General features: G+C 40.7%; 1 protein-coding gene across 3 annotated transcripts in view; it reads right to left on the bottom strand.

Annotated features, from left to right (window-relative positions):
* Window positions 1-12,746: 12,746 nt before the first annotated feature.
* Window positions 12,747-25,832, bottom strand: part of LOC126236001 (uncharacterized) — a 78,526-nt gene continuing 65,440 nt past the window's right edge. For all 3 annotated transcript variants that reach the window (XR_007544858.1, XR_007544859.1, XM_049945010.1), the window contains one exon: window positions 12,747-14,203. Coding sequence is in view for 1 of the 3 variants with exons in the window: in XM_049945010.1 (XP_049800967.1) it covers window positions 13,841-14,203 (363 nt within the window). In the remaining 2 variants the exon portion in view is untranslated. The remainder of the gene's footprint in view (window positions 14,204-25,832) is intronic.

The following is a 25,832-nucleotide window of genomic DNA, read 5'->3' as shown; positions in this document are numbered from 1 at the left end:
ATCGATGTTTGATCTGACTGCTTGTAGCTCTTTCACAGAAGAGATGAAAACGTTACAGTCAGCAACACTGGAACTGTGAACCGTAACAAACGCTTTTTCACAGGTCAACACGTTACCACAGAGCTAGTGATGAGGCATGTGTATTGGCTTCCCCTTACAAGGCCAATAGTGGCTAGAACTCGTAAACCACTATTTAAAGGACGAGATTAGTTGCGATTTCCACGTGCAACGACTTTCCTGGGCTGAAAACCGTAAATTTAATATCTTTTGTTACACCTCAAGCGATAATAACTCAGATTATTCAATGGAAATGACAGGAAAAATCAAGTGAACTTTGAGGCTTCATTCCGTGCAAACCAAGAAGCAACTCGTCTATCACAGTGTTGCCAAACATACCTTGCCTTGTTGCCAAATCTCAGTTACAGTACCAGCAGGAAGAAGACTAACCGATGTGTTCCTACAGCGGGCTGGGAAGTGACCATAGCTGGCGTCTCAAAGACACGGCTGCCACGGCGTGGAATACGTAATGCGTCTGATTCGCATTTCTGTAACTAGGTTTAGGGACTGGAGCGTAGTTACTAAAAATACTCAGAACTGACTGCAAACTAAGCATCATAAATCAGTAACTCTCATAGTTGTTTTTATATTTCTTTCGAAAGTGTACTCAAATCTAAGAAACTCATTCACAGACGTTTTCGTGCCTGGCCAATAGTCGAGCACAACAAACAAATAATAAAAAAAGAATATATATATATATATATATATATATATATATATATATATATATATATATATAAGAATGAGAGTGAGTAAAAAATTATTGTTGTAAAGAAATTGAATCATCATGGTATGTAAAGAAATTTCCATTAAAATGACAGATTCCACATCATTATGAAATGTACTCAAGATCTATGGAACAAGTATTAATCTACTCTAATCATATTGCTGACTAGCCATGAAGAGTCATGAATTACCGAAATTTTCGCCAATATCAGTAGCCAAATCTAAACCTGAAAATAAAAGACAACAGTTTTTGTAATAAACCGGGACTTCTATCAAGACCCTTTCGTCCCTGTTAACTAACCACGAAAGATGTCTGATATACTCCACTCAGAAGTAACAAAATGTGCATGTATTTACAGATGAAGGAAATGATGTGAAGTTCTGTGACGGAGATACGATACCAACACGTAATCGGATTGTTAACTAACAAGGGAACCTCCCCATCGCACCCCCCTCAGATTTAGTTATAAGTTGGCACAGTGGATAGACCTTGAAAAACTGAACACAGATCAATCGAGAAAACAGGAAGAAGTTGTGTGGAACTATGAAAAAAATAAGCAAAATATACAAACTGAGTAGTCCATGTGCAAGATAAGCAACATTAAGGATAGTCCGAGCTCAGGTGCGACCTGGTCCCGTGGTTAGCGTGAGCAACTGCGGACCGAGAAGTCCTTGGTTCGAGCCTTGCCCCAAGTTAAATATTTAATTCTTTATTTTCAGACAATTATTATCTGTCCGTCCGCCCGTCCGATGCGAGGTATCTGCGCCGTAGTATGGGGACGCTACACCTAAACAAACATCGAAACAAAACATATGTTTTAATAGAGCACAGGGAAAACTGTGCGACTGTGAAACTGTTGCATTTATTTGTTGCAGTTTATGTGACAAACTCTTATGTTTTCATCACTTTTTTGGGAGTGACTATCACATCCACAAGAAAACCTAAATCGGCAAGGTATAAGAATCTTTTTACCCATTCGTCAAATGTACAAGTTAGGTGGGTTGACAAAATATTCCTGTCATGTGACGCACATGCTGTCACCAGTGTCGTATAGAATATATCAGACGTGTTTTCCTGTGGAGGAATCGGTTGACCTATGACCTTGCGATCAAATGTTTTCGGTTCCCATTGGAGAGGCACGTCCTTTCGTCTACTAATCGCACGGTTTTGCTGTGCGGTCGCAAAACGCAGATACTAAACGTACTACAGTGAACAGAGACGTCAATGAACGAACGGACAGATCATAACTTTGCGAAAATAAAGAAAGAAAATATTTCACTGGAGGGTAGGCTAGAACCAAGGGCCTCTCATTCCGCAGCTGCTCACTCTAACCATGGGACCACGGCGCCCCTGCGCTTACGTTATCCTTGATGTTGCCTATCTGGCTCATGGACTACTCAGTTTGTATATTTTTCTTATTTTTTTCATAGTTCCATACAACTTATTCCTGTTTTCTCGATTGATCTGTGTTCAGTTTTTCAAGGCCTATCCACTGTGCCAACTTATAACTAAATCTGAGGGGGGTGCGATGGGGAGGTTCCCTTGTAAGTAAAATCAAATGTCACGTATCGGTTTTTCTTACCAGCTGGGAGGTGAAACTCCGCTGCAGAGTGAAAATCTCATTCTGGAAGCTGGGAGGTGTTTGAATCTAAAATAAGGATACAAATTTTTGTGCCTGAGCGACAATCGAACCGCACACCTACCGTCCTTCTTTATCATTCACGAATATAGCTTAAGTATCAATTGGAAAGGAACGAAATGTTTGACCTATACTGTTCTGAGAGATCCAGATCCTCGAAAGAGGAGATACGAATTCGAATCACAGTCCAGCACCAAATTTTTCAACGTCTCTAGTTCAATCAAGTACAAGTAAAATAATAGCCCTGTTCCTTTAAATGGCTATCGGTTCATCAAATAAAATAAAATTTTCTAATGGCGACAGTATTTCTGTTTACCATGACTTGCGCCTGTCATTTCCCAACGTAAACCGGCTCTGCCCAGTTGGTAATGAAGGAACGTGATGCTTAATGCGGATTCTGGATTATAACGTCTTTCTCTTGAGGTTACCAGAGGTAAAGTAAATCTGTTTGTGCCTCTTAAAGGTAAATGCCTGAACCCACGCATTGCACCTGTGATAGTTCGTTCCACCAGATCATTCAAATGGCTCTGAGCACTATGGGACTTAACTTCTAAGGTCATCAGTCCCCTAGAACTTAGAACTACTTAAACCTAACTAACCTAAGGACATCACACACATCCATGCCCGAGGCAGGATTCGAACTTGCGACCGTAGCGGCCGCGCGGTTCCAGGCTGTAGCGCCTTTAACCGCTTGGCCACCACGGCCGGCACCAGATCATTGTGGCCACATTTCCCAGCCCCAGGAGTGTGCTGTAACGGATGATGGGCTTAGCTTACAAAATTAGTCACGGTGGAAAAAATGCGAGGCTATTAAATGGTTAAGTAGAAGCAAGCTTGTGACGTGGAGATTATACTATTCTCATTTCAGCAGGATGTAAAGACTTTTCTAGGCATCATAGCTTCGATGTGAAGCCATTTTGAAATTTTCACTAATTTAGCAAATTTCTTAGTTCGAGGAAATCCAGTCATTATTACTATCATTTTATTCACACCGCTGCTGGAACACATGTGCTTGAAGATCATTTAATGCCTTTTGGTCATTATAGATTTAGTTGCCCAAGAACAGGTTCTTTCCCTGTCTATGGAGTCCTTTTCATGTTAATATCAAACATCAGCAATTATTCGTAGATTACATAAAAACTAAAGTAATTGATGAAGACGTTACTTGATAACAAAAACGCGCTCCCTTTCTTCATTTACTTTCGCCTAGAAATGGCTATCGAATACTGCCAAACCAAAAGCCAAGGGATCTTACTACCTTCCGATAAACGTCGCTGTCAGTTCTTCCATATGATTTGGTCGACATGACCTGTTTCAAGTTGTGTATGACACAGAATGTTTTAGAAAATCAATTGTTTACCTTTGCAATAAACAGAAAGATTTTCATTCTAAGCTATCCAAGTTCAAAATTTTCGCTATTAGTTCAAATTTAATATTCGCTCCTATAATGTAGGAAAGTATTTCACAGTTGCAAAAACCGCATTCGACTCATTGACCTTACACTACTTAGTCGATGACCATAAAGTCTAGCTCAGAGTGACACCAGTTTCAGTAACCTAATGTAGCGAAGACTGTTTACCAGTGTTCTTTCTCACCGGAAAATGCTCCATAAGTACACTGTAACAGCAATTTCTGTGTGTATGCAATGCATACGTATTGTAGAATTTAGTGGTGATCTCTCTTCCACTTCTGTATAAAATATGCCTGACCTAAACGGGTCCTTTATCATTACAGGCCCTGGGCAGTGCAACATCATACTGACAACAGTAATCTGCTTATACTGACAACCTCACTGTTCGTTTTACCTGATTCTGTAATCATTTAAATACGATATGTGTTTTTAAGTAAGTACCATTTTGAAATTTAAAAAAGACGTGCTAAGATATCTCAATTTTATTTTTACATGAAAGCCTGTACCTTAATCTGCGCACTGACGCTATTACAGTCTCATTCTTCCTTGTTTACGTTGTGTACTGAGTGTTTAAGATGCCTCCGATAATCGTGAGTCCCGCCGACTGTGAAGTACAGGCTGTTGGTGATGATTTTTTAAGCCAAATTGTTACGGGCGATGAAACATGGGTGACCTACGTCACACCAGAATCAAAGCAACGGTCCATGGAAGTTGAGCAAGGGCATCGTTTTGCTGCAAGACAATGCCCATCCGCATGTGGCGAATCAGACCAAAGATCTCATCACATCTTTTCGACTGGAAATTCTAAATCATCCTCCGTACAGCCCCGATCTTGCGCCCAGTGACTACCATCTGTTCCTGCACTTGAAGGAGCACCCGGGCGGTCAGCGTCTTCAAGACGATGACGAAGTCAAACAGTGGTGATACAGTGGTTAACAAATCAGGCGGCTTCTATGAGGAGGATATTCAAAAACTGGTACAACGTTATGACAAGTGCATCGATACTGACGGTAATTATGTAGAAAAGTAGATTAAGGTACAGGCTTTCATGTAAAAATAAAATTATTGAGATATCATAGCACGTTTTTTCTTTAATTTCAAAACTGTACTTACTTAAAAAAACACGCCTCGAAAACAACATGACCTTCCAGTGGGAGATATTTCGTCCCCCTTTTCCTTCTGTGAAACTTGTTAGTAAGCTTTTTGCCTTCCAACCAGCGAAACGCGGTAGAGTACGGCTGGTAAACGATCCACAAACCACGATTTAGTGCCGTTAAAACGATCTCTTTACCATTGTCGTAGTTGAAGGAATTTAGTTTCTTCTTAAATCGTCTTTTGCAGCAACTTTCACAAATATCTCAAATAGAAGAAGCTCTTTATCCAGGTACGAAGGTTGTAAAACAAACTTCCCACAGTTTGTGTCAGGTTGATCTTTTCGTCTAATACCACTGTGTAAGTATTTTGTCTAGGAGGTATCACAAGTAGTGTTCCTGTAGCTGTGGGAATCATTGGTTGAAAACGAGTTTAACTCCAGTGGGTACAGTACTGCTGAATATTCTAAATGATTATCAACCTAAGTCTGAGTTCATCCACTAACTGAGGCGTATTGATAATTTTGAAGGTAGACTGTGTATCCTTGTCTAGCCTTGTGTGGGCATTGGAAGGCGTTTACACATACGTATACAATACTGTGAAGACTTCGAACGCAATAGTTAACGTTGCTCTCATAAACTAATTTTGTTTTTTTTTTTTAATTCTTCTGGGTCTTCAGCGTGCAACATGTGTTGTAGATACAGTCTTAGACAAAAAAACATTGACCGCCAAGTCGTACATGTAAGGTGGACAATACAGTGGTGCTCCCTTCAGAATTCTATGTCCAGCAATATGCTCGATCTGGCAACATTGTAGACTGCGGCACTTCCCGGTGGAAATCTTGACTGCAGTCTGAGTACATCACTCTTGATTACGACCATAGTCTTGAGGTAAAATGCGAGATTAGCTAATACGACGTCTCGCAACCGAAAGCACACGTCGACAAAACTTTTATCGCCCCTTTCCTCTCGGTGTTGAAGCTATGAGTGTAATTCTCAAGCGAATCTACAATATATTTCGCTTGCTGTCACATTGGTAATAAGTTTGGTTCAACAATATTTTAGCGAGAGATTTCTCGGCCGACCATCTGCCTCTGAACACCGCATGTGTCAGTTCTCTGAAATGGGTCCCATTTGCTGCCTACCGGTAGGGGCAGAAGCACTGCACTGCCTCGCCTTCTGCCAACTACGTCTGCTCCACTCCTCACTCTCGACGGTGTAAAAACTTTAATGTCGTTGAGTGGTGACCCATCAAATCTGTCTACGATTTGTGTTTCACACTCGATAGCAACGGAGGCACAAAACCGTTTCCATTTGATGAGTATTTTATTACACTAGTATGCATTACATCAATGTGGCAAAGAATTAATTTCATTGTTTCTGATACAGTGCGCTATAAGGAAAGTGTCACACCCTGTTCTTTTTCCTTTCACAGGAGATTCTTCAACTAATTTATTTTTGTCATGGATTCATATGTGTTAGTCAAGGCACAAAGAGTAAATGCAGTGTACTGTGTTTGGTTTCTTTCTTTGATTCCCTATGGTAAATGGATGCAAAACATTGTGTCAATACCTTTCAGAACCTGCTGTATAACTACTCAGGCAAATTGCTTGTTTTGAGGTCCATACATTAATTAATGGAGAAGTGAACGGTATTCAAAAGTGATATTTAAAATATTCAATTGGATTTAAGGCGACAAAATTGCCCATATTTGAAGCTACCCAGAGAAAAAGTAAGTTGCTAGAGTCGCTGTTAGCAAATGTCCGCAAAGAGTTCCTAATTGCTACTGTGGAAATTTAGCATAGAGGCCCTATAGTAATCAAGAGGCTCTTTTCCTTCATTCTTATCACCCTGGCATGTGAGTCTTCAGTGAAGAACAATATTGAAATTCGTATTGTTGACGGTCAATTCGCCGGCCGGAGTGGCCGTGCGGTTCTAGGCGCTACAGTCTGGAGCCGAGCGACCGCTACGGTCGCAGGTTCGAGTCCTGCCACGGGCATGGATGTGTGTGATATCCTTAGGTTGGTTAGGTTTAATTGCTTCTAAGTTCTAGGCGACTGATGACCTCAGAAGTTAAGTTGCATAGTGCTCAGAGCCATTTAAACGGTCGATTCGAATTTCTTCAGAGATGATTGTATTGTGAAGCAGCTTGACAGTCAGGAAGCCGAGACCTATGACCATTAACACAACTTACTGAGTCCAGCTACCAAGAGGACTTGATGTGTAAAGGTTTGCTTCCGATTTCGTTACAGAATTTTTTCTGGAAATTCGCAGCTCCATAAAATAAATCAGAAAAAAATGCTCGCCCAAGCTGGCCACTACCACAGTTAGACCTGACGATTCTTTGACCGTTGTGACAAGAGACACTGGCGGTACCACGGGGCTATGGACACACTGCTGCCAGCACGCCACTCTCATCATGGTATTGGTCGCTCAGCCTCATAACGTATTATGAATGATAATAAAAGTTGTCACTTATGTGAAGAATAGCATTTCTTTAACCAAAAAATTGAATTTTCTGTCTCAGTGTCTTAGTTTACATGAGTTGGCTCTGAGCACTATGGGACTTAACATCTATGGTCATCAGTCCCCTAGAACTTAGAACTACTTAAACCTAACTAACCTAAGGACATCACACAACACCCAGCCATCACGAGGCAGAGAAAATCCCTGACCCCGCCGGGAATCGAACCCGGGCGTGGTTTACATGAGGATTATATAGCACGAGTCATTCAAATGGAAAGGGAATATCAAGTGAATTTAGCGAGTCTATTCAGTACCATACGCAGAAGTAGTGGTGGACAGGAAATCGCGTATCTGTTAGAAATCACAGTGACTGTGAAGTCACAGATATCACAGTAGCAACTTTGCAGAATCTAACTGCGATTTCAGTCACAGTTAGCAGTCGCAAGTAGTATTTCACATTGAAAGACGTGAGCCATCTATTGGTCGAATTTAGCACTGCTTTCTGCGATTTCAGTGACAAGTCGCAACTAAGAGTCGCAAGTAGCAACTAAAAAGCGCGGTTAACAGTGGCATCTGTTGGCCAAAGTTCGTACTACGTCCATCTCTGCGATACGGTATCGAGTCTAACTGCGATTTCCGTGACAAGTCGCAACTAAGAGTCGCAAGTAGCAACTAGAAAGCGCGGTTAACAGTGCCAGCTGTGGGTCAAAGTTCGTACTACGCCCATCTCTGCGATACACTATCGAGTCCAACTGCGATTTCCGTGACAAGTCGCAACTAAGAGTCGCAAGTAGCAACTAAAAAGCGCAGTTAGCACTGCCATCTGTTGAGCAAAGTTCATACTACGCTATTCGCTACCGAGTCAAACTGCGATTTCTGTGACAAATCGCAACTAAGAGTCGCAAGTAGCAACTAAAAAGCGCAGTTAACATACTTTTCCTAGTGTCATCTGTTGACCGACGTACGTACTTCGTTATGAGAGCCTTGTGCCTCACGAGATCGATGTGCTGTGTGTGTATATGAAGGGCTTATTTCAATAGTGGTACAAGTCCATTTTTGTTCATTTTGAGATATTCAAGCATATGGCTTCTTGCTAGAGATGAACCTTTATTTATGTTTGTTTGGATCACTAATTTCAGAAGCATTATAGACAGAAAAGTGGAGGTAATGGACTTGTACCACTATTGAAATAAGCCCTTCATATTATATGACGACATGAACATTCAGCATCAGTTATGGTTGGTCAAATACTGCTGTGACTCAATGTATTATATTAATAAGAAGCAACATTGCCTTTTTCTCCTGAAAATATCAAGTAACGTAACAAATGTGTTTGATTCTGCTTCCAATATGACAGTTTTGGTTAATACTCCACATGCCTACAGGCTTTGCAATGTTAACACAGAGGAACTCAGACATCTGTATAAGTGTAGTGAAATGAAAACAGTATTATTGGGTCATATGAATGCCTCACTTTTGTTCCGACACAGTTCAAGACTCGGGATAAAAGTTTTACACCTGGTGTTCTACATGGCAACTTCACACACAAGAACTTTTTGCAGACACTACTACCACCTACATAAGTAAGCTTTTCCTGTGTTACTTTCAAGTAATGCACTTAACCTATTCCTGATTTAAATGGAAGATCTGTACTTCCCACTTTCTTATCAACAGCCTCAAAATGCATATTGTAGACTTTGGGATATGTTACAGGTCAGTGTCACACCCAAGATTGTGGACACGGGGAGGGGGGGGGGGGGGGTATGTCCTTCTCCAACTAGTGTTTACCAGTAGTAAATAAGTGGGAAAATTACGGGTGGGACGGCTTAAACATGTGGAAAATGAGATTTTCATTATTCACTCACTGTATTTAACATTTATTATTCCTTTAAAATCGCACAACAACTTCAATAAAACACAGTTTAATCACTCATCTGCACACTTATTTCACAATTATGTCACTTTTAAACTGCAAAATCTTCTAAGAGCTGTCTTGAATCTTCACGAGTCTCTCTCAACAGCCTTGATGTGGATAGATACGTACAGCAACCAGTAATCAGAGTCAGAACTGTGTCTGCAAAATCACAAGGATTATTAAACAATTTTTGCTGTCACTAATTACAAGTAATATAATTGACAGAGTAGATTGCTAAAATTTGCTCTAATGAAAGCCACTCAATGGGGTATATTTCACATTTGCAAGAACGATCTCACTGAAGTAATTAAGTCCATCGAAACACTAAGAAACTAACCTCTCATCTGACGAAAACGGTCTAAAGATGCAGTGGCAATTTCTCCAGATCTGTTGACAATGATATTTTGAGTTATCACTTTACTGAGTGACTAAAATGTAGTTCGCATACCTGTGAACATAACAATTTGGTAGAATTCATTTTATAAACACGAACTATTACGCTACTGTATGGCTACTTACATATTAATTACACTATTAATATTTCACAGTTGTTTCTTCAATACAAGATTAAAGCCAACGGAAGAACAAACATAAAACATACTTACCAATGACAGGTTTGTTGAGATGCAATTTTCTGTGTGGACATATGTAACTTTTTCATACGGTGGTAAGTCGCAGGAGTCACAGAAATCGAAGAAGTCGCAGAAATCGCAGAAATAGCAGTGGCGGAGGGATACACGACTTAGGTTCCTTAACTGCGACTCTTAACTGCGACAAATCACAGTTAAGAATAACAGATACTGAAAAGTAGCATTCACAGAAATCACTGATATCGGAAAATCGCAGTTTAGCCCATCACTAGTGCATCATGATGAAGTTTACTACTGAAATTTCAAGAACACTTTCCGGGAAAAATTGGGCCACTTATTACTTCCTCCCACATACATCTCACAAGATGACCAAGACAAAATTTGAGGCATTAGAGCTAACAGATGTTTACTGACAATCATCCTTCCCACACACCATTCAGGAGTGGAACAGGTAGGGGGATCAGTTAGTGGTACAAGAAGTACCCTCTGCCACACACCTTTAGATGGGCTGCAGAGTATGATGTAGCTTAGATGAATTACATATTAGGAAAAGCAAATACCAGACTGACATTCATACGAAGGACCTGAAGAAAATGTAACTCATTTGCAAAGGAAGTGGCTTTTTAAGGTGCATGTTTGACCGATTCTTGAGTATTGTTCATCCAGAACAGTTAGTCATCTTACTAAAGTGTTCCCAACTTCTGCTTTTGTCCACTAAGTGCAAAACTGATGGTGGGACTTTTATTTAAATTAACAAGGATGTTGTAAATAAGACCAGGAAAGCTGCTTCGAAAATCTTGTTGAGATACAAAGGGCACCAATTTTGGCCATTAGATGGAATGATACCAAAATACCCTACAGCCTGGTGCAAAGGGTACAACACACAATACACATACGTTGCTTTTCACACTATATGGTCATGTTTTGCAGAAGTGTGTGATGTGCTTGCCCTTGGCTTGGACAAAGTGAGTCTGGGACGGTTCCTTGAGATCACCATCGTTTGATTCGGTATGCGGAAGCTATGAAGACACTAGTGTCTGAGAAAAGTGCAGCTGTGCAGTTGTTCTCGGTCTGCCTCCACAGACGCAACGACCGCAATTCTGTGAGCAGTTTTCTCATGAGGGAGCCCATTTCAACATTACTTCCACTTGTTGTACACTCCCATCCTTCCCACTCTGGTCAGACTCTTAAAATAAAGCAATCCTAGGGGGTGACTAACTGTAGCAGAGTAGTGTTCTGTTTCTACATTTTCTGTAAAATGTGAAAATGTGCACTGTGTGTGTGGGGGGGGGGGGGGACGCAGAGCTCACTCCAATGTATTGTTCCATTCAATTATTTGCATCCATCATCTCCAGACCAGCGGACATCTCGATGGAGACAGACAAGCTGGCATGGGTAGCACAGCAGGATAATGTGGAAACCTGCCACGAAGGGTGCACATGACACGTAGGGTGGGCAGACCCACTGGCGGAGATGTGTACTGGCAGTCGGCAGTAGGCCAGGTGGGCCAGTGCTGAATTGAAGTTCATCCACTACAGATCTCATAGAGCATATCATGCCGTGTGGTGTGCAGAGTACCTAGCCAATTGCCTTTAGCTGTCCACACCAGCCACACACCGAATCCTTCCCGTGCTTGTCTCCACGTGGGTTCAGACATCTCTGCTTCCTGTAGAACGACTCACATGGAGAGTTCATTTACCTCTCACAGTGTTCTGTTCCCTCGCTATTAACGAGCCACCAGTGGCCTGTGATGTACCCGTGCTGACTATGTGGCGAAAAGGTGTTGTCACACTTGTGTAGGTCCTGAAGCCATTGCTAGGCGCTAACTTAATCATATTGAACATGGTTTGACTATTTTCTCACTGGTAAATGCATTAATTTATTCCATTTACTTTTTTCCTCTGACAAACATAACTTTAATTAGGTTGAATAATGCTGGCAGGAAGGAGATACCTTATCTCTTGCAAAACACAGTCAATCCTCTATCAGAAAAATTACAGGACACAAACTTTTCCAGAAAGTAGGCAAAGAAGTTCAAATCGATTGTGCATGGAATAAATTATATAAGCAACCTTGTTGAGTGTGAATTAATTTCACATGCACAGCAACACCTCCTGGAAAGACACTCCCCACCAACGCCCAGCTACCACCACCCAAACCTTAACACTGTCTTTAGATCTTCTTTGCTTTAAACAGCGTTTCTATACATTCCTACCACATATCAGCCTTCCTTTGCTTAAGCACTGATACTGAATATCAAGAGTTCTCTCAACTTGTGTACACTTCTTATTCTGTTGCAATAAGGGGTTCTACAAAAGGACAATGAAACACGTTACGAAAACCTGTATTACCAGTTATTTCTTCAAATTGGTTTTAAGTGGAAACTGGGCACCACACTTTCTTTTGTTTCTATTCAGAATGGAGAGTTTGGCTCTTTTGAAGGTCAAATTTGACACACTCATATAGTTACTTGACACTCCCATATAGTTACAGAAATCAAGAAAGATCAATACCCAGCAACTTAACTGTATTTATAGCCTCTCTGAATCCTAACTTTTTTAAATATTTAAGCATATCACCATATGGCTATGACAATCAACCCTTCCAGTTACTTTTCCTTTCAACTCTGATTCAGATCATTGAAAGTTAAAATCAATCAGTACATACAATTTTTGTGGAGTTATAATTACCAACTAAATTAGACTTCATCAGAACTTCTCCTTAAATATCACTACCTTGCATGTGGCAGTGATTCTTCAGTATGAAACCTTGATGAAAGATTATTAAAACAAGGTCACTGACTGTAAGAAAGCTACAGTCTAAGCAAATTAATAGGAGAATTCGATAGTAGAGTGTAGTATTACAAATCTCTGTGTTAATCATTTATAGACTCAAATACAAATGTAGTTCCAGTAATCATTTTATTTGTACAGTCTACATCTTATGTGATCTCACAGTCTTCAGTAATTCTTCCCAGCAAAGTCATGCAATAAGTGGTCAAAGAATGCTGTTGCAATACTGAAAATATACATTATTATTGCTTCATGACAGTGCAAGATGAACTAGGCTCTTGTTAACCATTCAATAGATCACATTATTTTACAACCACTATTGTGGAAGAACAGAAATCGGTATAAACTATATTCTTTCAATTTCATTTTATCCACAGTGCTCAAAATATTATACTAGAACTAAATTATCATAAAATTTTCTTGCAATTCCATCTACATTTAACAAAAATTATGCACATTCACAGACTCTCTCGACATAAAAAACTGGAACTTTATCAAATGGAAACTGTGGAACTAATTTGGAAAAAAAAAGAAACAGTTCACTGTTTCTCATATCAAAAATTAAAAGTAGTACATACACATATTCTTTCTATTACTAAGCAATCAGAAACAATACACCTTTTCTGACGGCAGAAGTAGCACTTATCATCAATGCAAATTTTCCTTTCGGAAGTCAACCACATACAATTATATTTATAACATAAGCTTTATAGGAACATAATGGAAATAGATACAACAGAAGATGTCTTTTTAATAATCGGAAGAGTCTCTCAAGGATTCACTGAAATTCCAGTACCACCCTATAGCCACAGTGAAATTCAGTCACATGATTTTAATATCAATATTAGTCTGATAAATTGAAATCTCAAACATCTCTTCAAATGTCACAATACATAAATGTTTTAGCTCCTTAAATTAACATTCATAGAAAAAACTGTTCTTTACACACAGTTCTCAAAACAAATCACCTCAGAAATTAATAACTTAAGGAAAAAATATCAAAACATTATATTTCATCTTATAACATCCATTACCTTAAAATGGAGCATGGGTGGATGAACGTCACAGTTACGGCCACTGTTACAATATTGTCTACACTTCTGACAACAAGAATTCATCAATCTTGAATGTTACACACAATCACACAACTTCTTATTTGTGGGCATGTGTTCGATGGATGAGCATCCCACAATTCGATGTGAAAATTCTACCACAAACATCACATGGTGTCTTATCATACACCCATACGCGCCGCTTGTTGAAAACCATTTTCTTCCCTCGACCTCTGCTGTATCCACTTACACCCCGACCCCTGCCATATCGATTTACCCCCCGACCCCTGCTATATCCACTTACACCCCGACCCCTGCTATATCCACTTACACCCCTACCTCTGCCATATCCACTCATACCCCGACCTCTGCCATATCCACTCATACCCCGACCTCTGCCGACACTTCCTGTTGGATGTCGTTTTGGTAACTCTTTCTTATCCTCTTGGGTAATTCTGGTGCCCTGTAAAATGGAAAGTGATTGACAATAGTATTACAGAACTGAAACATTATTTGTATGTGTTACATTAGCTAATGCAAGCAATATAAACCAGGGATCATAGTTGCTACAAAGACACATTTACGTTCCACTGATATAACAATAAGAATGTGCATAAATAAAAGCAATTTCATAAGTCAATAATTGTCAGTCAAAGAGTTGGTACATTTTGCTACACAATGTCAGATGCAGTAAGTATGGCTCTTGCTAATACTTTTTTTGAAAGTTTCAAGCAGACATTTTCTGTTGGCAGCTACTTGAAACCATCAACTTGATATGCAACTAAGAAAAAAAAAGTTTTTTTGGTTGAAGAATTGGGCATATGTGGAGATGAAAACCAAATCAGAAAAATTTCATGAATACTCTGCATAGACACTGAAGAGAGTGTTTAAATATAGTCTAAGAGACACACGCTGCCAGCCAGTTCAACACACCACAACCAAATCTACAAAATTGCATCCTAAAATAGAACAGGGTCAAAATACAATGAAGAAACACATTTCACCATGACTCTTACAGAGCTTTTGTTTTCCAAAACTAGTCAATTTCGGTACTTGCCTTATGTTACTTCTCTGTTTTAGCTGTTCCTATAATGTAGGCAAATTTTAATTTATTTACTTACATTAAAAATTCTCTTGTTAATAACAATGTAGAAAGATACTTACCATAAAGATAATATGCTAAGTTGCAGACAGGCACAATTAAAAGACATTTACTTATAACCTTTCAACCACAGCCTTCATTGGAGAAAGACAAACATACACCATTCATTCACACAAGCAAGCTTACTTTATACACACATGACCGATGATTCCAGCAGCTCGGGCCAGAATGCAGCTATTAAATAGGGTGGTAGCAGCAATCTAGAGAGGGTGGGAAGGGGGAAGGCGAAAGGATAGCAGTGTATAGGTGATGGCAGATAGGAGTGCTGTCTGACAGAGCATGCAGGGACTAGAATGCCAACAGGTGCAGTGCCATGAGGCTGTGGGGAAAGGAGGTGGAGAAAATGTAGCGAAAAAGAAAGGGGGGGGGGGGGAGACGGGCAGGTACATTGGCAGAGGGTGGCAAACTAAGACTGTAGGAGATGGGAATGCTGAGCACATGATAGGGTGGGGGGGTGGAAGCTGTTGGGTGGAGGATGTGGAGACAATGTGTTACTGTAGGTTGACACCAGGATAATCACAGGAGCAGAGAATGTGTTCTAAAGATAACTCCCATCTGCACAGTTCACAAAAACTGGTAGTGGAATGGAGGATGCAGATGACTCGGATAGTGAAGCAGCTATTGAAATCAACAGCTGGTGAATGTCATACCAATAGAAAAATCTGTGCAATGACTGCAGCAAAGCTGGTAAATGACACGGCTGCTTTCACAGCTGGCCCGGCTCATAATGTGGTAGGACAAACCTACCTGCCACAGGACTGGAATAGGAAGCACTGGTGGGTGGACAGGGCAGGTCTTGTACCTGGGTCTTCCACAGGGATACGATCCTTGTGGCAAGGGGTTGGGGTTGAGGTTGGGAGTAGTATAGGGATGGACCGGGATGTTAAGGAGGTTGGGTGGACAACTGAACACCACTTTAGGAGGAGTGGAAAGGGTCTTGGATAGGATGTCCCTCATTTCAGGGCATGATGATAGGTAATGAAAGCCCCGGCAAAGGATGTGGTTCAGTTGTTCCGTTCCAGCGTGGTACTGGGTGACGAAGGATGCACTCCTTCGAGGCTGGAACTTTTCTAAATTGTGCAGATGGGAGTTATCCTTGCAACACACTCTCTACTCCCTTAAGTATCCTGGCCTCAACCTATGATAACATACCGTCCCAACACCCTCCACCCAACAGTTTCCACCCCCCTTCTGCACTATCACTTCCTCCCCATTCCTGTCTCCTACATTCTGTTTGCCACGCTCTGCAAATGCACACGCCTATCTTTCCCTACTCCTCTCCTTTTTCAATCACTTTTTCCCCATCTTCCTGCCCCACAACCTGATGCTGTGCCTGCTGGCATTCTAGTCCTCTTACACTACACCAGATAGTGCTCTTTTCTCCTCCCACCCATACACTCTCTCCCCCCCCCCCTCCTCCTTCTTCCCCTTTCCACGTCCCCTCTACTCTGCTGCTATCATTCCGTGTGATCGTTGCAATCTGGCCCAAGCTGCTACAGTTGGCAGTCATGTGTGCATGAGTGTGTTCGCTCGTGTGAATGAATGGTGTGCGTTTCTCTTTTTCCGACAAATGCTGAGACCGAAATCCTATGTGTAAGTGTCTTTTAATGGTACCTGTCTGCAACTTAGCATGTTATCTTTATGGTACATACCAATTATCTTTCCCTAGATTGTTGCTATTTCTACCTGGAGTTTCCACTGTTTGATTCTCTCTGTTTAAATAGCTATGTGTGTAGACTGTGTATCATTTCTTTTGCATTATGACATATGCATAGGCACCAGTATGGTAGATGTGCTTATGCACACAATATTATCTCAGATGTGAGATTAATTTTTCTATGATAGCAGTGTGTGATTGTCCCGGTATGTTTCCCATGTTTATGTATGTTTTGTCACTGTGACCTTGCAGGTGGAGGTGGTGGTGGTGGTGGGGCAGGGGGGGGGGTTCTGAAATTTAGATGTCTTAAAACATTATTGCTTTTCTCAAGGTACTGGTACAGTGGTACAATATACTGGCACATATCGTGAAAAATCAAGACTGCATTCTTGTATCTGACTGCAGTTGCCACTTGACAATGGTATTTTTACTACAAATGACAAATTTTGGAAAAATAAAATAAAATTTAACAGCTGAGGCAAAATCTATTCCTTCATTCACTGTAACTTAAGTAAATTATTTAGACGTGAAACAATAAGTAAAACTACAAGTTTTTAGAAAAGAATACTTGAGACCTTGAACTGCAATACTGGGATTGACAGACATTTGCAGTAAATGTAATGAACTTTTCAGACTAGTTTATTTCTGTGGTGTTACCTATACAACTCAAAATGGGGTTGCTGTAGTGATCACTACAAAATGGAATGAAGCAGTTGTGAAATAAAGACCAATTACAGACTTAATACTTTAGTAAGGTTTAGCACAACGCCCTGCAAATATCTATATAAATGATTAAAGGTCATGTCACTATGAGATTCCATTCCAAGATTTCAGGGGAAAGAAAAACAAGATGTGTTTATATCTAATCCACATTCGTACTCTGCAAGTCATTGTGAAGTGCATGGTACATGGTACTTCCTTCTGTAGAATAAGCCAATATATTGCGGTGTCTTCCTGTTCCATTTATGTTGGGATTGTGGGAAGGACTGCATGTGCTGTTACAAATCTAATCTCATTTTCATGATCCCTTTGGGAGTGATATGGGAAGGACTGCATGTGCTGTTATAAATCTAATTTCATTTTCATGATCCCTTTGGGAGTGATATGTCTGAGGCTGTAGTATATTCCTAAATTTGAAAAGATATTTGTCAAAACTAACTTTGAAGTTATTGATGAAGAGAACATGGGCACATCAATAAGCAGCTGGCTGAAGAAACCATTCAAATGATTAATAAGAGAAGAAAGGGCTCTCTAAGGTGAGAACATTGTCAATTTTCCAAACATATGTAAAAAAAGATTCCAAAAAGGAAGGAAAAAAATCAATAAATAACATAAAAAAGTAAGTGCAGGAAGTGCAAAGAGACCATAAGACTTGCCAGCCTGATTTGAGGGTGCAAACCAGTATGCCTGTTGTATCTGGCTCATCATGTGGGTTTACAAAAACTTCAATTTTTAACCCTCACATGGTGTCTGAGGTCTTACACTTCACGGCTTGTTTAGCTACAAAGAAACAGTTTTAATTTGGATGTAGACTTCTCATCCTCCAGAAACACCTTTGTGGACTTTTTATAATAATTGGGTAAAACAATTATGGTAGTATAATAATTTGAAATTTTTGCAGTGGGGACGATGTTATACTTCTACTTTATTATAAAAATAAAAACTTGGAAACAATTATCCCTATAAACAGACAATTTATATGTCTATTGTAGTAAATAATTTGTAGAAAATACACACATGTGCACTGTAATGACAAATTCACAGTTAGGAACTGCTTAATTGGAGTAAGACGTGGAGTTACATTTTATTTGTCATGGATGATGAAATACGATTTGAAAGGAACTACAGTTTCAAGTAGGATCTAGCAGATTTACAGAAGATTGATAGTGATAATGAATCAATTTTCGGAAATGAAGATGAGAGTGATGCTGATTCCGATATGATAAGAGAAGATGTACAGGTCTGAGATAAAGTGGATGTGAGTGAATGTGCAGATGATGATAATGGTAGGAAACTAATGCACCTATTCTTGTATCTAGAAGTGGAAAGATAACATAGGACATAGTACCACCTGATGTGCAAAAATGGTCAAATGTGTGTGAATTCCTAAGGGACCAAGCTGCCGAGGTTCTCGATCCCTAGACACACTACTTAAACTAACTTAAAGTAACTTGTGTTAAGAACAACACACACACCCATGACCGAGGGAGGACTCGAACCTCAGACAGGAGGCGCCGCACAATCCGTGACGTAGCACCTCAAACTGCGTGGCCACTCCGCATGGCCCTGATGTGCACAAGCACATTTCAAGGAATGTAACACATGAAATTGCACATATTCCATGTTACCTTAGACCAAAACTTACAGACATGGACAGACTGTCTCAGACTTTTTACTACCCATCACATGCAGGGTGTAATAGTAATGCATATCAATAATCATGCAGATGATAGTAAAATTCTACACCCATATATTGAACACTGGATTGAACCTGACTCTACAGAACTGTAGGCATTCTTTGGTCTACTAATAATGTGTGGCTCACACAAAGCATGTGGGAAAATGGCTTACCTGTTTTTTGAGCCACAATGAGCTTTTTAAGATTAATTAATTACAGTATTGTTAAATAGTGTGATTTAAAACAATTTCTGGAACAAAACAAACTAAAATATATTTCAGGCATAGCTAGCACACAATTGCAACTTATACGAAACTTAATTATAGGAAGCAACTAAGGAACTGTAATTTTAACATTGTCCATGGGTCTCTCAAAAAAACCATTATTATTTTTGTGGAAATATTTTACATTTTACTGACATGAAGTTGCAAGAATCACTTTGGGATCAAAAAAGACCCCAGACATACAATTTTCCAGAGCTGATACCATGCGAGGGTTAAACAATACGGAAGCCAATTTTGAGGTGTTTTAATTTGGAATCATGTTTGTAGGAAACAGGCATTTTGAAGACTAAGTAGTCACATTCATTAACTCATTGGCACATTCTTAAACGAACATGGCCTATACAAGGATTGAAATTTTTTTCATTAGGAAGTTAATTAAAAAATTCAACGCTCGCATTTGGTAACCCCTCACAGCAAATTCCATTATTTCTTCACAATAAAGGGTGACCCAAAAGTAGAGAGGTAAAACTTGACACACGTGCCTGAAACCAAAAACAAGTGCAAAAAGAAGCTAAATAGATGGCGCTGGACAACAATGTGTTAATAATACCATATGTGAATTGTTAGTGTGACAGGTGCGAGGTATGCTGATGTGATAAAGAACTGCATCACCTTAGCATGGCTGATAAACATATAGTGGAAGGTACAACTTTTATGCAGGATGGTACTATACCTCATACTGCTACACTTGTGAAAGTGTCTCTTGCACACATCGTTTGGAGAGGATTGTGGTGTTGTGTAGCTACAATGCTTGGCCTCCCAGGCCCCCATACATCAATCTGAGTGATTATTGGTGGTGTTATCTGAAGTCTTCAAATCTACTACAATCATCCGACCTCATTATGGATGCTAAAAGACAAAATCCAACAGCTATTTCTCACCATACCTACTGATATGCTGTACAGTGCTGTTCACAACAATGTCCCTCAACTACAGGCATTGTTGATGAATGATGGCCGACATGCTGAGCATCTGTTATAAAGATCATCATCACTGTTAAAAATCAATTGTTATGGTAATTATTGTGTTTGTATCATACAATGCACCATCTGTTGGCCATTTATAGTACTTTTTTCTCTGGTTCAATAAAACCCCATTTCATTTCAAGCACCTGCGTCAATTTCTACCTCTCCACCTACATTATTCTGTGAAGTCAACATTATGAAAAGGGTAACTGCAACTCACCGTATGGCAGAGATGCTGAGTCGCCCCCATGCACAACAAATATACTGTCAGAAAGTAAGCTTTCGACCAACAAGGCCTTCATCGGAAATAGAACCCCCCCCCCCCCCCAAACACACACACACACACACACACACACACACACACACACACATGACCACAGTTCCTGGCTGCTGAGGCCAGACGTATTGAATTTTCAAATGTTAATTAACTTTTGGGTCACCCTGTACTTCACTATGTAAGTGATTCTGGAAAGGCAAGTGTTCTGGTGCATTAATGTTCAAAGATGGAAAGCCTTTGGCTCTCTCCCCTCTTACCCTTCAAAAATGGTAAATACAAATGCTTGTTCTTTCTTGTGGTCAGGAAAGCATTCCAATTAAATTTCTGAGAGTTCTTTAATTACTGAGAGTTTCTCTGAAAAAATATTTGCAAGTAGATCCCAGTTTTGATCATCAACATATCACTTGCTCTTTCCAGTACTGAATAATGAAAGTGACGTTACGAGGCACCATCTGCCTTACAAATAAAGTCAAAATATCCAATCAGCACAAAGGAACTCACGACGGTGGTAGGATTTATTGCTGCTGAAAGAAAATTTATAATGGACCTTCCTGACTGAATCATTTGGTAAATTCTATGCACTACAAACTGACAGAGTAGGAAAGTTATCAGACAAACATTTCAAAACATCAGTGCTTACATGTGCAACAAAATATATACAAACTATGCCAAGTAAACATCATCTTATTTTTGCTCAACGCATCTTGTCCTTTTTCTAACTGCCAAATATTGGTTAAGTTGCTCTATCATGATGGCAGGTGTCTTTCACCATCAGTCAGAAAGCAACTTTTGCAAAGTCCTGGCACAAGCAGCTCTTTGCACAACAGAGCTGTCAGCTAGAGCAAGAAGTGGACAATGGAGAGGCTCTAAGCCTGTGGCTGAGAGTCCAAAATGTTTGCAGTTTCACAGAGCAGAGGAGCTCAGGAAATCGGGAATCAGTGGCCTCATAGCTGTAGGCAGTGGTCATGGACCGTGTGGAGTGGCGATGATGTTTTAAGTGAGTTGTCCTCCACAAGCCAATAAGTTACTATTCAGCATGGAAACCAGACGCAAGCTCACAAGTGCAATCACAATAGTGGACATGAAATTATTCTTCCAGTTACCTAGGCAAGAGTTGTAGATTAGTGAGTGAGTACATGCTCAGTAGGTCTATGCCTCATATCAGAATGCAGAGCTGTTACTAACAGGAGATGGTGTTTGATGAACAAGGCAGACTTGTCAAGGTCTCACTGAGCCAATATGTTCAAGCTCCTTTGTAGAAACTTGAAGTTTTTTTTGTTTTTGTGCCTGACTATGTACCAAACCAGGGTTTTAAGGGAGAGGGTAAGGAGTCATTCCAATCCCGGGAGCGGAAAGACTTACCTTAGGGGGAAAAAAGGACGGGTATACACTCGCACACACACACATATCCATAAGTATAAGTATCCATATAAGGTAAGTCTATCCGCTCCTGGGATTGGAATGACTCCTTACCCTCTCCCTTAAAATCCACATCCTTTCGTCTTTCCGGGGGTTACAGATTGGGAAACCATCCTTGTAACCATTGATGCCACTTCCTTATACACAAATATTCCGCACGTCCAGGGCCTCGCTGCGATGGAGCATTTCCTTTCACGCTGATCACCTGCCACCCTACCTAAAACCTCTTTCCTCATTACCTTAGCCAGCTTCATCCTGACCCACAACTTCTTCACTTTTGAAGGCCAGACATACCAACAATTAAGGGGAATGGCCATTGGTATCAGGATAGCCCCCTCGTACGCCAACCTATTTATGGAATGAGATTTTCACTCTGCAGCGGAGTGTGCGCTGATATGAAACTTCCTGGCAGATTAAAACTGTGTGCCCGACCGAGACTCGAACTCGGGACCTTTGCCTTTCACGGGCAAGTGCTCTACCATCTGAGCTACCGAAGCACGACTCACGCCCGGTACTCACAGCTTTACTTCTGCCAGTACCTCGTCTCCTACCTTTCAAACTTTACAGACGCTCTCCTGCGAACCTCGCAGAACTAGCACTCCTGAAAGAAAGGATATTGCGGAGACATGGCTTAGCCACAGCACTTGCCCGCGAAAGGCAAAGGTCCCGAGTTCGAGTCTCGGTCGGTCACACAGTTTTAATCTGCCAGGAAGTTTCAACCTATTTATGGGTCGCTTAGAGGAAGCATTCTTGGTTACCCAGGCCTGCCAACCCAAAGTTTGGTACAGATTTATTGATGACATCTTCATTATCTGGACTCACAGTGAAGAACAACTCCAGAATTTCCTCTCCAAACTCAACTCCTTTGGTTCCATCAGATTCACCTGGTCCTACTCCAAATCCCACGCCACTTTCCTTGACGTTGACCTCCATCTGTCCAATGGCCAGCTTCACACGTCCGTCCACATCAAACCCACCAACAAGCTACAGTACCTGCATTATGACAGCTGCCACCCATTCCACATCAAACGGTCCCTTCCCTACAGCCTAGGTCTTCGTGGCAAACGAATCTGCTCCAGTCCGGAATCCCTGAACCATTACACCAACAACCTGACAACAGCTTTCGCATCCCGTAACTTCCCTCCCGACCCGGTACAGAAGCAAATAACCAGAGCCACTTCCTCATCCCCTCAAACCCAGATCCTCCCACAGAAGAACCACAAAAATGCCCCACTTGTGACAGGATACTTTCCGGGACTGGACCAGACTCTGAATGTGGCTCTCCAGCAGGGATACGACTTCCTCAAATCCTGCCCTGAAATGAGATCCATCCTTCATGAAATCCTCCCCACTCCACCAAGAGTGTCTTTCCGCCGTCCACCTAACCTTTGTCACCTGTTAGTTCATCCCTATGAAATCCCCACACCACCTTCCCTACCCTCTGGCTCCTATCCTTGTAATCGCCCCCGGTGTAAAACCTGTCCCATGCACCCTCCCACCACCACCTACTCCAGTCCTGTAACCCGGAAGGTGTACACGATCACAGGCAGAGCCACGTGTGAAAGCACCCATGTGATTTACCAACTGACCTGCGTACACTGTGATGCATTCTATGTGGGAATGACCAGCAACAAACTGTCCATTCACATGAATGGACACAGGCAGACAGTGGTTGAGGTAATGAGGATCACCCTGTGGCTAAACATGCCTTGGTGCACGGCCAGCACATCTTGGCACAGTGTTACACCGTCCGGGTTATCTGGATACTTCCCACCAACACCAACCTATCCGAACTCCGGAGATGGGAACTTGCTCTTCAATATATCCTCTCTTCCCGTGACCCACCAGGCCTCAATCTCCGCTAATTTCAAGTTGCCGCCACTCATACCTCACCTGTCATTCAACAACATCTTTGCCTCTGCACTTCCTCCTCGACTGACATCTCTGCCCAAATTATATATATATATATATATATATATATATATATATATATATATATATATATATATATATCCACGTAGGAAAAATATATCTAAAAACAAAGATGATGTGACTTACCAAATGAAAGTGCTGGCAGGTCGACAGACACACAAACGAACACAAACATACACACAAAATTCAAGCTTTCGCAACAAACTGTTGCCTCATCAGGAAAGAGGGAAGGAGAGGGAAAGACGAAAGGATGTGGGTCTTAAGGGAGAGGGTAAGGAGTCATTCCAATCCCGGGAGCGGAAAGACTTACCTTAGGGGGAAAAAAAAAATTATATGAGCTTGTGGATAACGTCGTTAGTTCACTGAGGCTTAGTGCGGATGATGCTGTGGTATATCGAGAGGTTGTAAGAATGGAAAATTGTACTGATATGCAGGAGGATCTGCAGCGAAGTGACGCATGGTGCAGAGAGTGGCAATTGAATCTCAATGTAGACAAGGGGTAATGTGCTGCGAATACATAGAAAGAAAGATCCTTTATCATTTAGCTACAATATAGCAGGTCAGCAACTGGAAGCAGTTAATTCCATAAATTATCTGGGAGTAGGCATTAGGAGCGATTTAAAATGGAATGACCATATAAAGTTGATCGTTGGTAAAGCAGATGCCAGACTGAGATTCATTGGAAGAATCCTAAGACAATGTAATCTGAAAACAAATGAAGTAGGGTACAGTACATTTGTTTGCCCACCGCTTGAATACTGCTCACCGGTGTGAGATCCGTACCAGATAGGGTTGATAGAAGAGATGGAGAAGATCCAACGGAGAGCAGTGCGCTTCATTACAGGATCATTTAATAATCATGAAAGCGTTACGGAGATGATATATAAACTCCAGTGGAAGACTCTGCAGGAGAGATGCTCAGTAGTTCGGTTCAGGCTCTTGTTGAAGTTTTGAGAACATACCTTCACCGAGGAGTCAAGCAGTATATTGCTCCCTCCTACGTATATCTCGCTAAGAGACCATGAGGATAAAATCAGAGAGATTAGAGACCACACAGAGGCATACCGACAATCCTTCTTTCCACGAACAATACGAGACTGGAATAGAAGGGAGAACCGATAGAGGTACTCGAGGTATCCTCTGCCACACACCGTCAGGTGGCTTGCGGAGTATGGATGTAGATATCTCAAACAATACCACAGAAACTATTAGGGGGAGGGGGGGGAGGAATCATTTTTCTTTACTTGCAGCTTTATACATCAGATGCATGATGATGTGCCCACCATTTTGTTAATAGTCATAGATATTGTGATATTTACATGAACATAAGACTCTGCAAGAAATTTGGAAAAGTATGCAATGAAAAACAGAGGCTGTTATGACTTTGCATTTGGTGCATATTACATAATATGTTGTTGCACACAAAATTTAGCTAACACATTTAATTTTTCTTTACACTTGGGTGGGGATATCTAATTGTCACCAATTCTGAAAAAATTGATCTGATGTAGCTCACTCATTTGCAGTCATGCCATGCCAGTGATAAAACCAGAGTGAAATATTCCTCAACATTCCCCATATTTTGCAAATGGTTTCATATACTGAAATGACATTTTGGCAAATGATAGCACGCAATGAGGAAAATATTTTACCATATCGTTATTATGCAAAACCTCATTATCTACCACGTTAATCCAATAACTATAGACCTTTTTTGTAAAAGAACATCATTTTTAACAGCCATCAACAGTTGGCGAAACAAGAAATTCTATTGGTTTTGGAGCAAGATATGTGAAGACATTACAAGCTTTTTTTGTACCGAGAATGGGCTTCTCCATAAGCCACTAACTTTACTTTTCCTCGGTTGCTCACTTAATAAACTTAATAAACCATTGTTTCAGAATTCTCTCACAACTGTGTTTGCACATGTTAGTGAGGTGAGGCAGTGTAAACTCAGCGGTTTTGGCAAAAGAAGAAAATTTTTATATGGCAACCGGA

Source organism: Schistocerca nitens, chromosome 2, assembly GCF_023898315.1.
Source record: "Schistocerca nitens isolate TAMUIC-IGC-003100 chromosome 2, iqSchNite1.1, whole genome shotgun sequence".
Classification (NCBI taxonomy): domain Eukaryota; kingdom Metazoa; phylum Arthropoda; class Insecta; order Orthoptera; family Acrididae; genus Schistocerca; species Schistocerca nitens.
Note: the sequence above shows the minus strand (reverse complement) of the source record. Positions and strands in the feature narration are given on the sequence as shown.